This window comes from Xiphophorus hellerii, chromosome 14, assembly GCF_003331165.1.
Source record: "Xiphophorus hellerii strain 12219 chromosome 14, Xiphophorus_hellerii-4.1, whole genome shotgun sequence".
In the NCBI taxonomy this organism is placed as follows: Eukaryota; Metazoa; Chordata; class Actinopteri; order Cyprinodontiformes; family Poeciliidae; genus Xiphophorus; species Xiphophorus hellerii.
In genome coordinates this window covers 25,257,755-25,271,434 of record NC_045685.1, presented here as the reverse complement: position 1 = coordinate 25,271,434, position 13,680 = coordinate 25,257,755, and the positions used below count along the sequence as shown (strand labels likewise).

General features: G+C 37.2%; 1 protein-coding gene and 1 long non-coding RNA gene across 3 annotated transcripts; one reads left to right on the top strand and one right to left on the bottom strand.

Moving 5' to 3' along the window:
* Positions 1 to 151: 151 nt before the first annotated feature.
* LOC116733319 (protein NLRC3-like) lies at positions 152 to 13,532 on the top strand. Of its 2 annotated transcripts, XM_032584126.1 has the most exons (9): positions 152 to 418; positions 2,219 to 2,295; positions 2,753 to 2,857; positions 3,189 to 3,376; positions 7,494 to 9,282; positions 9,625 to 9,798; positions 10,695 to 10,868; positions 10,956 to 11,002; positions 11,090 to 13,532. In XM_032584126.1, the coding sequence occupies exons 2-9, from the start codon at positions 2,228 to 2,230 to the stop codon at positions 11,608 to 11,610; spliced, it is 3,066 nt and encodes a 1,021-aa protein (XP_032440017.1). In that variant the 5' UTR covers positions 152 to 418; positions 2,219 to 2,227; the 3' UTR covers positions 11,611 to 13,532. The 2 variants fall into 2 exon arrangements, with proteins under 2 accessions (XP_032440017.1, XP_032440018.1); XM_032584127.1 differs by lacking the exon at positions 3,189 to 3,376 and having other exon boundaries at positions 153 to 418.
* LOC116733351 (uncharacterized) lies at positions 5,407 to 7,106 on the bottom strand. Its single transcript, XR_004341999.1, has 4 exons — positions 6,955 to 7,106; positions 6,425 to 6,499; positions 5,851 to 5,943; positions 5,407 to 5,705 (listed from the first exon to the last, which is right to left on the bottom strand). It is a non-coding gene; the product is annotated as an uncharacterized LOC116733351 (long non-coding RNA).
* Positions 13,533 to 13,680: the final 148 nt, after the last annotated feature.

Below are 13,680 nucleotides of genomic sequence, written 5' to 3'. Positions count from 1 at the left end.
GTCATGTTTAACACAAATTAGAATAATGAAGTTTCTTTTATTTTAATACTGGGCTAAAGGTAAAACGTATCACCTGGGGGACGGTCTGTTTCAACACACCTGCTAGACTGTAAACAATAAAGGCAAACAGCAGATGTTTCTGAATTTGAAACCGTTAAAGCTTCAATTAACTCCTAAACCCTCCCTGATCTTTTGTTATGAACAGAAACAAGAGTACAGTCTGTGTTTATCTCACACCACGCCTTCCACAGAAGACCAACTGTCAGACGGCGCCAGCTGCTGTTTTCAGACGTTTTAAGGACAAAGGGAGTTAAACCTTTTTATCACATCTTCCAGGACGGACAAATTTAAGGCTGTCAATTTTTTAAATTTAAAGGACAGAAGAAGGAACAACCAAAACAATCATTTTAAAATCCCAGTAAGTTTCATTTTGTTCTCTGAAACATCTATTTTTCTTTCTTTGTAAACTTTCTACTATTTGGTTTTTTTCATGACTGAGTTTTTTGCTAATTCCAAGGAAGTAATTAAAATGGGCATCAATAATCAGTTTATTAAAACTTCCTCTTGAAGATATGAAAACATTTTTTGCCAGAATAAATGATCAAGCTGATCTATTCTGCACAGACTTCAGTAGCTGCTAAGAAGACAAGATGTTCTTATAAAGAAAATTATTACTCTGTCAGTATGTACATAATGAAACAATGCTTAAACGTATTCTTCTTTCTGAAATATTTATAAGTATTAGTATGAAAAACTTTCTCCATCTATTAGACAGGAAGGAAATAAAAGGTATTGGTTATTGTGACTTTATGCCTCTGGATTAAACAACATATTTAATTTAAAAAATATACATTTTGATGGAAGCGTCGATGTGTTTGGTGCAGACATGAACTAAAGTGTGATTAAATGCAGGTTGTTTGCCATGTGGATGGGTTAAATGGATTACATTTGTTTTTTCCTCTCAATACTCAGACAAGCTTCCTGTACTGAAAACCAACTACAATCAAATTATCCTCACTTTAAAGATGAACAATATTCCAGCTTCTCTTATTCTTGTTAAAACAACAACTATATCAGAAACAATATTTACCTTAATACTGGAAATCTCTTAAACACTGTGCTCAGCTTTTCCTTAATCCTGTTATGAAAACTATAATCAACTGTATTCTCTTAATTACTGTTTATATAATCTCACTCATTTCCCACCACAATCTGCACTCTTTTATTCTTATTCAGCTTTTTGTAACTATTTTAAACAAAAAACAAGATATATATATATATATTACGGCCCTGGGCCTTATGGGCTGGGTTGCAGGTGTCTTGTTGTCTGTCTTTGTGCTCCTCCCCTTTACAGGTGCTGCTGATTTTATTCATTTGGAGCACAGAGCATCTAAACCTGGCTGTCTCCACCTTCTGGGTCGCCATCGGCGTCCACTCTGCCTTGATGCTTGTGGTGTTTTGTTGCCAGGCCTCAGCTCCCCTCCTTTTGCACATTTGAATTTGTATTTGTTTTTGCACTTCAACAACTCCATATGCACTCATACACCACATCCAAACATTTGCATTACACCACTGATACTGGTATCCTCAATCCATTGTTGTTTGTGTTCATAAATATTCCTTTTTATGCACTTTAATCCCTGCATGGTCTCCCGTTATTGTTATGACCTTGAGCCAGTCGTAACAATATATATATATATATATATATATATATATATATATATATATATATATATATATATATATATATATATTGTTTCTTGTTTCTTGTTTTTCATGTTGTTTTTCAGCTTTAAAGATATATTTTGTTTCGTTTTGGTGGCAGAGTTGTGAAATAATTCGAAACATTGAAATGTAATTTTAGATCAAGATTACCACATAAGAGGAAGTGTTTCACAGAGGAAGCAGATGTCTTAACGGTTATTTCAACTTATACCAAGTGTTGCAATAAATTTAAAGTGGTGGTACAGACTTCTCTGTGCACTTCACATACAAACAACTAGAAAAACAGAAGAATATGTATAATCTGTAGTAAATATTGTTAAAATTAAATCATGTTTTATTTAACCTTCATCACACTTTCACAAACAAAAAAGTAAGCAGATGTAAAATGTTCCTGAACCAGAAACCAAAGCCTGTAAAAATCTCATTCTCCTCTTGAACCTGCACTTAAACTCAGTTGTTAAATAAATATAAAAGTATTTCTGTTCTTCTGCAGCAATAAGAAATGTCTGACCGGAGGAAGAGAAGGAAATGTGCAACAAAGACCAGATCACCTGAAGAGCAAACAGTTTGGTAATTATAGTTGTGAAAAATAGATGAGGCTTGTTTTAAGTCAATAACTCCTCAATATTGATGAAAATGTACTAGTCCTATTGACAAATTATTTCACTTATAACATTCAAAAAAAAAATGTAGTAAGTGAAATAATCTGCTAAAGGAACTAGAACTTTTTCACCATCATTAAGGAATTATTGGCATAAAACAAGGTCATCTATCTTGCTGGAAAGTTACTTATCAGTTAGTTTTCACTTATTTTATTTGTACTGATATATATGATTTAGAAACTAGACCAAAATTACTTGGTAAAATGTGTTTTTGCAGTGTACTATCTCCTTTTCGTAGATCTAATCTGCCTTGCAAATGTAGTCAAATAGTTTTTGCATAATTTGATGCCTCATACGTCTCGACATGAATTATGATAAAACTATAAAGAAAATGGAAATCTTGAGAAAACACTTCCTTCTTTTAGTTCCCAGAAGAATGGAGCGGAGCCAGCAGGCCCCAGCGGCGTCTCTGTTAGAAGTCAGAGGTCAAAGGGTCCGCCAATCAACTTTAGAAAAGCCAGATCAAAATGGTATGAGGAATTTATGTTACTAATTAAGAATATCCTAAATGTGCTCAGAATATTTGTCAATACAGCAAACAAATTATAAAACTGTTTGTGTTATAATCTTGGTTTCTAGTTCCAGTATTATTGTGTTTCTTTTTTTGATGATGTCAACCTGGTTTCTAATTCACTTCAGTTCAGTCCTTCCTCAGTGATCCTAGTCTGTTTATAAATTCCTTGTGACAGGTTACAATGAGATTAATATTTCTAGTTCAAAGCTGTGGATATTTTCTCTTCATATTAATGTGCAATTGCTATTTTCCCTTTAAAGAAACTGTTTATTTGTTCTTATTTGCAGTCAGAAATTCAGCAAGGAGCTGACCAGCTGCTCAGTATGTCAAAAGGTTGTGGAGGATTTGCTTTATTTTATTTGTGGACATCCATCATGTAAGAAGTGTTTGAGTTTGAGCCTGACTGACTTACCGACAGACTCGCCCTGCAAAAAGTGTGGAGACACATTTATGAAAAACACACTCAAAGACGGAGGTCAGTTCAAAAGGCTATTAAATTCAATTCAGTCATGCACCAATGTACAACACAAGTAGATTTATTTTAGTCATGTTTGCATTCTAGTTGATCCTACTTATCAAACAATACATCAAGTTCAGTTTATTATGAAGTAGTGATGTGTTAATGAGGCATCATGAAGTGTTTTGACACTTTGCCAAACTGCACTGATACTGTGGCACAGCACCAGGGTTTCCACAGGGTGGTAAAAGGTAGTAAGACGTAACTAAAGGTAGTAAAAAGTAGTAAATTAAACTCTGGGATTCCTGTATAAACCCTGTGCACACTGACCCCCGTTGGAGCTTAAAAATACTTATTTTATATAGTATTATTTAATATATGTAATGTCTTCATTTAAATGTAAAATGTCTTAGATAACGTGAAAATCTAAGTGATGTGACATGTTGTAAAGGACTGGGATTTTCTTTCTTTCCGTTTTTTAAAATTTTTTTAACAATTTTTTCTAAAACAATCTACATTTTTCCAATGTTTTAAAATTGAATATGTTTGATACAACTTCTCCGGCTGCAGAAAACACCTTCACACACAAAACCGATGAGGCTGCAGTGGAAAGAACATGTAATGAAAGGCAGAAGAGAGTTGGATAGATGGTCTTTGGTTTGTCCCGGTATCTGATAGGATTCTGGGTCCTGGCAATGTTACCCTCTGCACCACCTGAAGGGCATCAGCTGTAGCACTTTTGGTCTGTCTGTTCAATTCAAGGTTGAGATGTTGCCAAAGGTTATTTAATATTCAATAAATTTGAGGTTTCTTTGAGGTTTTTGGAACCTCAAAGATTATAGATTTTTATATATATAAATGATCATATTAGTGACAATAATCTTTTATTAAGGGAAAAGAATCAAGTTAAAAAGTGTACTTAGGGCTGGTTTTTGGTTTGCAGCCAATGGCTTATTTACCCTCCAACTGTAAACTCAGAATACAGTTAAGCCACCTGGTTTTTCTCTCAGTTTGCTGGCAGAAGATCAAGTTTTTTTTGGCTTCATGCTCTCACTCAAAGACAAGAAAACTGACACATTTGTCCTTTGTCACACATTTTCCACAACATCTCATCAATGATGAACCTCAGGCTGTTGGAAACTATTTACCATTTAAAAAAAGAGCAAATAACAACTGAAACATGAATTAATTTACTCTTTGAGCATTTAGTGTTTTTCAGGCTTCTTATGATAATTCTTATTGATGTGACTTTAGATTGTTATGTGTAAAACTGCTATCTACACTGTAAAAAGTGTGGCCTGGCTTAAATGAAAAAAACTGATGTCCATTTGTTGCATCTAAAATATTTGACTTCACAGAATCTAAATAAAGTGGTTTGGTACAACATGACTATTTAATTTTGACTCAAACCATATTACTTTACTTGACCCAATATTAATTCTTCACCTTTATCCAAGTTTAATTATTTACATTTCAGTTTTGGAACCAAACTAAAATATTGAAATTGAACCAATCAAATATATATACATTGCACCAAACTAATATTCAGGCATTAACAACAGTTAATTCATTGGCACTATGAAAGTCTTTTTTTATATTTCATAAACTTGGTTTCAAAAACAATTTGCATCATTCACATCACACTTAACACACTCCAGCAACAGTTTTTTTTCAAAGTCATTTATTCCTCACAAGTAAAAAAGGACAAAAAAAAAGTTGCATGTTCAGACAAACAAATATAAACATGTCATTGTTGCTCTATATCAGAGCAATGAAATAAAGACAATATGGCTTACCAAGCTAAATTAAATGGACGGAAAGCATCCACTGTTGTACTGTTCAAACACGTCTGAACTTGAAGGAATGTTGCATCTCTAAACATCATCAAAGAACTAAAATTCCAACAAAAGCACTCCATGAAAGTGACCCCGTGAGCCTGTATAACAAAGTGCTGCTGAGGTGGTCTACCTCTGAAATAGAAGCCAGTGGCAACTACATGCACACATTAAGCACACACAAATATACACTACTGTGCAGTTTTCAGTTCACCACTGAGTTTGCGAATCTTGGAAGTCATCTTGTTGGAACCAAGCTCCATCAGGATCTTCTGAAGGGCCTCAAAGGTGAACCTGAAACCCTGTGGATACTCCATGTTAAGAGCATAGCAAAGTCCAAAGAGCATTGCCACTCCGGCTGCAAGAGAAGGCAACTCATTGAGGACTTCCACACCATCAATGACAATCCTAACGTCTTGGGGCTGCTGTAGAAGGCTTGAATTCTCTCTGAAGACGAAGACTGCCATGATGGTCCTCTCCAGCTCCTGCTCGGCTTGATCTTTCTGGGAGACCTGAGGCAAAATATACGAAATATGCAACTGAACAACTGCAGTCTGGCACACCTCATTAATCACTATATACTGTATAACGGCATAGGTGGTCTCCCGTGATGAATAAAGTTGAATCATCATTGTGACAGAAAATATCTGGACATACCATGTATTCCTTTATAAGGTCCTCAACACGTTCTCCCAGGTAGATGATGAGAGCTTTGAGGATACACTCCCTTCTGAAATCTGCATCAGCACCCTTTAGGGACAATCAAAATGGTTATTATGCGATGTGTAGACTAGTCTAGCAACTTCATTCCCAGCTCTACCATAAACAGTGCTTTTACAGTGTGCGCCTGGTCAATATTGAATCCATGGCAGACTAATTGAAAGCAGTGAAAATGTAAAGCCATTCTAGTACATCTGCCAGAGGCCACTGGTAGTCCCTCTTTAAATATGAAGACAGACTGGATGGCTCCTGTTTGGGTTCCTATAGTCTCAAAGTATCTTTGGTGCAGTGACAAGTGCACAAATTATTTTCTATGCGCTACTACACATTAATGTACTCATAGGTGGCACATGTTTTTCTTTTTTAAATGGTTGATAGTGAATATGGTGCAAAACAACTTGGCACACAATAACAATGCCATGTACATCAATTGCACATCATCTGCACATCCTCTTCATGTAGAAGGATTGAGGGCTGTTGTTAGTGGCTAATTATATATTGCACATCATACCTGGTCAAGAAACTCAAGGATCGTGGCAGTTCTTGCTTTAGTGGTCCCTCCTTTCTTTCTGAAGATCTTCAGCAGCTGCGGGGAGTGCAGTATAATGCATGCACAAAACACCATTAATTTTCAACGGGCCTCGCTACCATTAACAAACTGGGACTTTACAATCATAGTGGTATAAACACACAAGACTAACTAATTGCTAACATGGCTTAACATGTGTTGAGCTAGTCAAATTCACGGTGTAGCCGAGCTAACCGTGGTGGAAGCTATTGATTGGTAACGAATTATGCCTACCTTGATTAATTCCAGCTACAACCGAACAATGTACACATAGTTATATTTCTCGTGAAATACGTGTAAGTTCAGAAATTACACCACATTTAACCCGGCGAAAAAAGAAAGCGTTTACTGGGATACCCACATTTAGGCGGGACATTCAGCTTGCTAACCAGGTGACATTAACTCAGTCTTTTGCATTAATACAATTGTAGGCTTGTTAAGACACGTTTACATCAGCTTAGTTTAGTACTTACTGCAGGTTTATTCTTTGATGACGTGCTGGGACGTTAATCATTCTTTCTTCCAGATGCCGAAACGGACGAAGCTCTCCAAGCACTTCTCCCAAACTTCTTCTCACGTGACTCAGATTGAAAATATGACATCATTTTCTTTCAGTATGTTTTGAGAGGAACCAAAATATTTGCTTTCTTTCCTTCAGACATGTTATTAATTCAGTCTGAATCAAAATTGACACCTCAGAATGCAAAAAATAGACTTTCACAACCAAGTCAATTATTTTACAATGTATTCAATGGTTTTAGTTTTTAGCTTGAATGAACAACTCTGTGCTTCACTTTTTCCAGTGTATTTATGAAAAAACAGAATAAACGAGTATCCAAGAAAACACAAACCTGATGCAATTTAATTTAACCTGTCATAGAGAGGCTCACAGATAACCATAAAACTGAATAAAACTTTTAACAAATGCATGTATTCACTAGTTAATAGTACTTCTGATATTTTCTAATTGTTTCAACCAGTAAGACACGTAATATGTTGTATTTGATTTCAGGTAACAGTGTCATTCTGGAAGCAAAGATGAATCTTAAAAAAGCAATGAAAAATAAATTCACTATGACGTCTGAAGGTAACGGTGATCATCACAGCTCCCTCAAAAGCATCTACACAACCCTATTCATCACTACTGGAGATAATGATGGACGAAATGTGGAACATGAGTACAGACAGCTTAAAAATGCTCATAAAAACCAACCATTGCATGACTCTACAGTCAACCTGAGTGAGCTCTTCCAATCGGTGCCTGCCCAGGAGAAACCCAACAGGACAATCCTGACAAAGGGAGTTGCAGGAATTGGAAAATCCTTTGCTGCTCAGAAGTTTATCCTTGATTGGGCTGAAGAGGAAACAAACCAAGAGATTGATTTTGTTTTCAGTCTTGCTTTTCGAGAGTTGAATTTGAGTGTAGGAGAGAAAAGCCTCCATGAGCTGCTGACTGAGTTTCATCCATCTCTCCGACCTCTGAAAGATTCCCAGGATTACGCCAAAACAAAGATCATAGTGATCCTTGATGGTCTGGATGAAAACAGATATCAGTTGGACTTTCAGAAATCAGACAAAGTAACTTCTCCTGATGATGTAGCTTCTGTAGGTGAGCTTGTTGTAAACCTGATCCAGGGTAACCTCCTTCCTGATGCAAACATCTGGTTAACGTCCCGACCAGCAGCAGCCAGTCAGATCCCTGCAGAATACATCGACATGGTGACAGAGATAAGGGGGTTCACTGATGCTCAGAAACTAGAATATTTCACAAAGAGATTTGGTGATGATTCGAGTCTCACTGAAAGGATAACATCACATATTCAGTCCTCACAATCCCTGGACATCATGTGCCAGATCCCAGTCTTCTGTTGGATTTCTGCTGTCTTATTCCAGGAAGTCTTCAGCAGAAATGAAGAGACTGAAATCCCCCAGACTCTTACAGAGTTAATGGCACATTTTGTCTTCGCTCAGACAAAACGTAGAAGCAGAAAGTATGACATGAACCCTGAGAGAAATAGAGAGAAGCTCCTGGAGACTCACAGAGAATTTCTTCTGAAACTTGGGAAACTCGCGTTTGTCCAGCTTCAAGAAAACCAACTCATCTTTTATGAAGAAGACCTGAAAGATTGTGGCATTGATGTCGGAGAAGCAATAATCTACTCTGGTTTATGTAACACTGTTCTCCAGGAAGAGGAAGTCTCCTCCCAGAAAAAAGTCTTCTTCTTTGTGCATCTGACTCTTCAAGAGTTCTTTGCTGCTCTGCACGTCTATGAATGCTTGAAAACCAAGAAAACCAACGAACTTGGGAAGTTCCTTTGTGTGGAAGACAAAGATATTCCTTTACTTGAGCTTCTAAAGATGACAGTTAACAAAGTGCTGGAGCAGAAGAATGGTTATTTAGACTTTTTCTTGCGATTCCTGCTTGGCCTGATGGTTGAACCCAATCAGAGATTCCTTCAAGGTCTGTTGACTCCCCGTGACGAATGGGATGACACAGACAAGAAAATCTTAACTCACCTGAGATCACTTCGAAGAAAAGCCATCTCTCCAGACAGCTGTATCACCATCTTCCAGACCATGACTGAAATGAGAGATCACAAAGTCAAAGATGAGATTCAGGAATTTCTCAAACTGTCTGATCATTCAAAAATGGAACTGGCTCCTTTGCACTGCTCTGCTTTGGCCTACATGCTGCAGGCCTCCAAGAATTATCTGGATTTACTGGATCTGAAGAGCTACAACACATCAGATGATGGCAGAAGAAGGTTGATACCAGCTGTTAGGAGCAGCAAAAGAGCTGTGTAAGTATGATATTTGCAATCTTTTTCAGTTTCTTTGTTTACGCCAGGGTACCCAAATCCAATCTTCAAGAGCTACTATCTTGCAGCATTTGGATACATCTTTTATCCAACACATCTCCATCAAAAGGCTGAATTATATCATCAGCATTAAGTCATTAAGCTCTGCAGAGGCTTGGTAATGGGCAATTCATTTGATGGATAGTAGCCCTTGAGGACTGGATCAAATTTTGACATACTTGCCAATTTCTCATTTCCTTTATTGGTGTCTGTAGGCTTTTTATATTTTTTATTTGTGCACTAAAGATATATAAATCCTTATTATCTTGTTACACTTTTCCTTAGGCTTGCAAATTGCAAAGTTACGAAGGACTGGATGGTCTCTCTGGCCATTGCCCTCAAGTTTTCCTACTCAGCTTTGAGGAATCTCGACTTGAGTAACAATGACCTGAAAGATTCAGGAGTGGAGGGGCTTTGTGGAGGACTCTCGAGTAACTCCTGCAAACTGGAAATACTAAGGTAACAACACATGAAGTACCATGAACATGGTAATTCATATCACAGAACAGCCTCTACTCTGATATCAAAAATCACCCACTGACAAAAGATATTTGATACCCAGAAGCTATAGTTTGATTTGGAAATAATGTGGTCTGTATGGAAATCAATAATTGTTATGAAAATTATTTGATTTGCATGGGTTTGCCATATCTAGTATGAGCATCAAAGAAGAATCATCCACTGCTGACGTATTCCTATAACAATAGTACCAGAAATTCAGACACAAATTTTGGACTCCATGATCCAATATTAGCCACAGTGATACTGTGGAACTCGCATCAGCAGAGATGAATCTGTTTGAATCTATGTTTAACCTCTGTATATAGGTACCATAAGGTACCGTGACGGCAATCATGTTAGGACATAACTGTCAGCCAGTCAATGTCAATGCTCCCTGCATGACAATGGCCTTCCAGGTCACTCGATACTTTCTCAGTCAACCATATTTGGGATAAAACTGGGGCTCAGCTCCAATCCAGAGCAGATCTGATGTGTGTTGAGAGTCAGTTACAAAGCTAAGATAATTATCCAGAGGAAATAATAAAACTCACAAGCTACTGCTAATGGCAAAGGGATAGCCACACTCACTGAATCACCAATCTGCTTGTTCTGCCAACTTCATCGTCCATTTGACCATTCTATCACTCAATTTTCATGTTTATTTTTTAATTTATTTATTTTTTGTATTAATTAGTTTTATTTTGTAACCAGGTTGCTGTGTATTGCAGACTTCTGCCCAGGTCCCTCTTGAAAATGAGATCTACTGTAGATCTCAACAGGGTTTACCTGGTTAAATAAAGGAAATAAAATAAATAAATAAATAAAATATTCCTCTTTTCCCACTCTTTTCTTAGGATTTCTGGTTGTTGGGTCACAGAGAAAGGTTGTGATCATCTGGTCTCAGCTCTTCAGTCCAACCCGTCACATCTGATGGAGCTGGACCTGAGCTACAACCATCCAGGAGACTCTGGAAGCAAGAAGCTCTCTAAGCTGAGGGATGATCCACAGTACAAGCTCAGAAAGCTAAAGTAATTAAACTGTCTGTAGGAAAACTGAACTAAAACCTTAAATTGGGTGATAATAAACTTAATTTGATGTACTTTTTGCCTCTACAGCCTCGACTATGGAGGAACTCACAGATTGAAGCCTGGCTTTAGAAAATGTACGTCACATGTAGATTAATGTATTCTTTGTCTCATGATGGCTGTCTTTAGAAGTTTGTGTTTAAATTATTTATTCTTTTCTCTAGATGCCTGTGAACTCACTTTCAGTCCTGATGCAGAACACCAGAAGCTGGTTCTGTCTGAAGGAAACAGAAAGGTGACCTGGATGGAGGATGATCTCCATCCCACAGAAAACTCAGGTCACCACCAGCAGGTGCTGTGCAGTCAGAGCCTGACAAAGCGCCACTACTGGGAGGTGGAGGTCTCTGGATGTTTGAGCATTGGGGTCGCATGTAAGAAGGCCTTAAGGAAAGACCAAACAGGTGATATCAGAATGGGACACAATAAGGATTCTTGGTGTTTGGTTTGTTCAGACGGTTTTCATGTTTTGCACCACAATGACAGAGTAGACGTGTCTTCCCTTGGAATGCGCACCAGTCGGTTTGGGGTGTATCTTGACTGGCCTGCTGGTACTCTGTCTTTCTACAGAGTTTCCTCTGATAGTTTGATCCATCTTCATACTTACACTGTGGCCTTTAGTGATCCTCTGTATCCTGCAGTTGAACTTAATGCCCAATCATCTGCTCTATTTTGTCCCCTAAAGTGATTTAATTGGGTCCTGCTCACATGTATAGAGTGCTGTAAAAAGTAATGTCTCCCTATGGATTCATTTGTTTTTGTTATTTTTGTCACACTTAATGCCCCAACATAATCGGGTGTACTTCACTCCCCGGAGGTACGTGAATATTTGAGACGGACTCGACACATACTTGAAGCAGACATCTGTTGGACATGTTTGAGAAAATATCAGTTTTTATGACAGCATAGTCAGTGTAATCTGACTATGCAGAGTAATCTGATCGACGGGAAACAAAGCTGACATTGAACTTTTTTGCATGTGACACTGAGCTGATTAGGTTGAGAGTCAACGCTCACAGTCATGAGGATGTGCAGCGTGACTGTCACTCTCTGTCCCACACTAAAAAGTTTGTTAAGATTTCCCTGATGGAGAAGAAACAGGGCTTGGCACCCAACTAGCTCATGAAACTTGCTAGTATCCATTAGGACTATAAGCAATAAAGAAATTTTTCACAAGAGTACTTTAGGCAATCGGTACAGATGAAGTGGATGTATGAAGTCTCAACCATCCATGGTGTGTCTGTAACAGAGTCCACACAGAACACCAGAGTATGTCGGGATCTTAAAATCTTTAAGACCATCAAACAAATATTTAATTTGTCACATTATCAGCCAGATTTGAATCAAAAATTTTACTGAGTCAATTCAAAACCTTTATTTATTTATTTTTTAGCTGTTCAGAGGTGGATTTGTTGGTGCGTTGGGATATTGTGCTCCTACATAAACCAAGTGCACTCAGCATAAGGTGACAAATTGATGCACCTTCCAGATATTTTATAGAGACCAGAATACATGGATCCATCAGTTACCGCAATTAGTCCTTGTCCTGAAAGCCTAAAGCAACCCCAGACCATCATACTACTACCTCCACATTTGCCTCTATTCTCTTACTGAAATGCAGGTTTGCACCAGATGTATTGGTACGCACACCATCCAGAAAGATCTACTTCAGCTTTCCAGTCATTTAAACATCATCATCTCAATCATCTGATCATCATCAAGATGTATTTTGGGAAATTGTGAAACGGCTTTTTATAAACTCTTTAGTTTTGGCAAAATCTCTCTTTCTTATTATCAAATCAAGTTCTCTGACTTTAATTGAGGCAGATGAGCCCTGTTATGCTTTAGATATTACTCTGAGTTCTTGATGTCTTGTTTATGTTGGGAATGGATTATATTCAAGTGATTTATTTATACCAGGCAATAATCCGGCCTCTGTGTGGTTTGTGAAACTAAGCCAAAAACTTTGGTTAATCAAGTTAATTTCATGTTTTAATAAGGGGATAACAGCTGGGGAAGTTGGTTTGGATAACTTTTTTTAATAAGCATTGTTTCTTCAAGTTTTCACTTTTGCAGTTAAAGCCTCAAACAAACACATCCTACATTCTTCTGCTTTCTTCTGCTTGTGTGTTAAATTAGAATAAAGTTTACAATTTCTTCCTAGGGATTACATTGGTGCTTCATTTTTGTTATTAGCAAGAGCATTTTTATTGTCAGTGGCAGAAATCTGCTCTAGCTGAATGGCAAGTGTGTATTTAAAAAAAAAAAAAAGTTCTCATGTAACTTGGTGCTTTAGTTCAGAGAGAAGCTCAGATTTCAGTGTCATTAAAACCAGAAGGTGTTTTTGTGTGAAGTGGAACATGTTCTGTGCAGCATTTGACCAAATAGCATTTTTTCTCTTCAAAGGTGTCTTTGTGAAAGAAATGAGACCTAAAGGAACAATCTGTATCTCCTCATTATTCTGTTGTATGAGTTATAAAACATCTGTGAAGCCTCTGATTGATGTGTGATGGTTTACCTTGATGTCAGTCTTTTTTTTAAGTGTTATCTGGGTTCAAAATGTTTTATCCAAAAAATCAAATTGTTCCATTAAAACTCTGCTTGGTGCTCCGTTTTTGTGAATTCGTGTTTTTGTTTTGTTTTTATAACAATGTACCATCTTTTGTTTTTTGGGTTTGAGATTAAACAATTTTTAAAAATGAGAAAATTGTTTGTTTTATTGTTAAAGATTTTAACACTTGATTCTTTGCAAAAATGA

Bases quoted from the DNA above. Each gene is read 5' to 3' on its own strand.
- LOC116733319 (XM_032584126.1), top strand. From the start codon at position 2,228: ATGTCTGACCGGAGGAAGAGAAGGAAATGTGCAACAAAGACCAGATCA. The intron at 9,283-9,624 runs GTAAGTATGATA...ACTTTTCCTTAG, and splicing joins AGGAGCAGCAAAAGAGCTGT to GCTTGCAAATTGCAAAGTTA. The intron at 11,003-11,089 runs GTACGTCACATG...TCTTTTCTCTAG, and splicing joins GAAGCCTGGCTTTAGAAAAT to ATGCCTGTGAACTCACTTTC.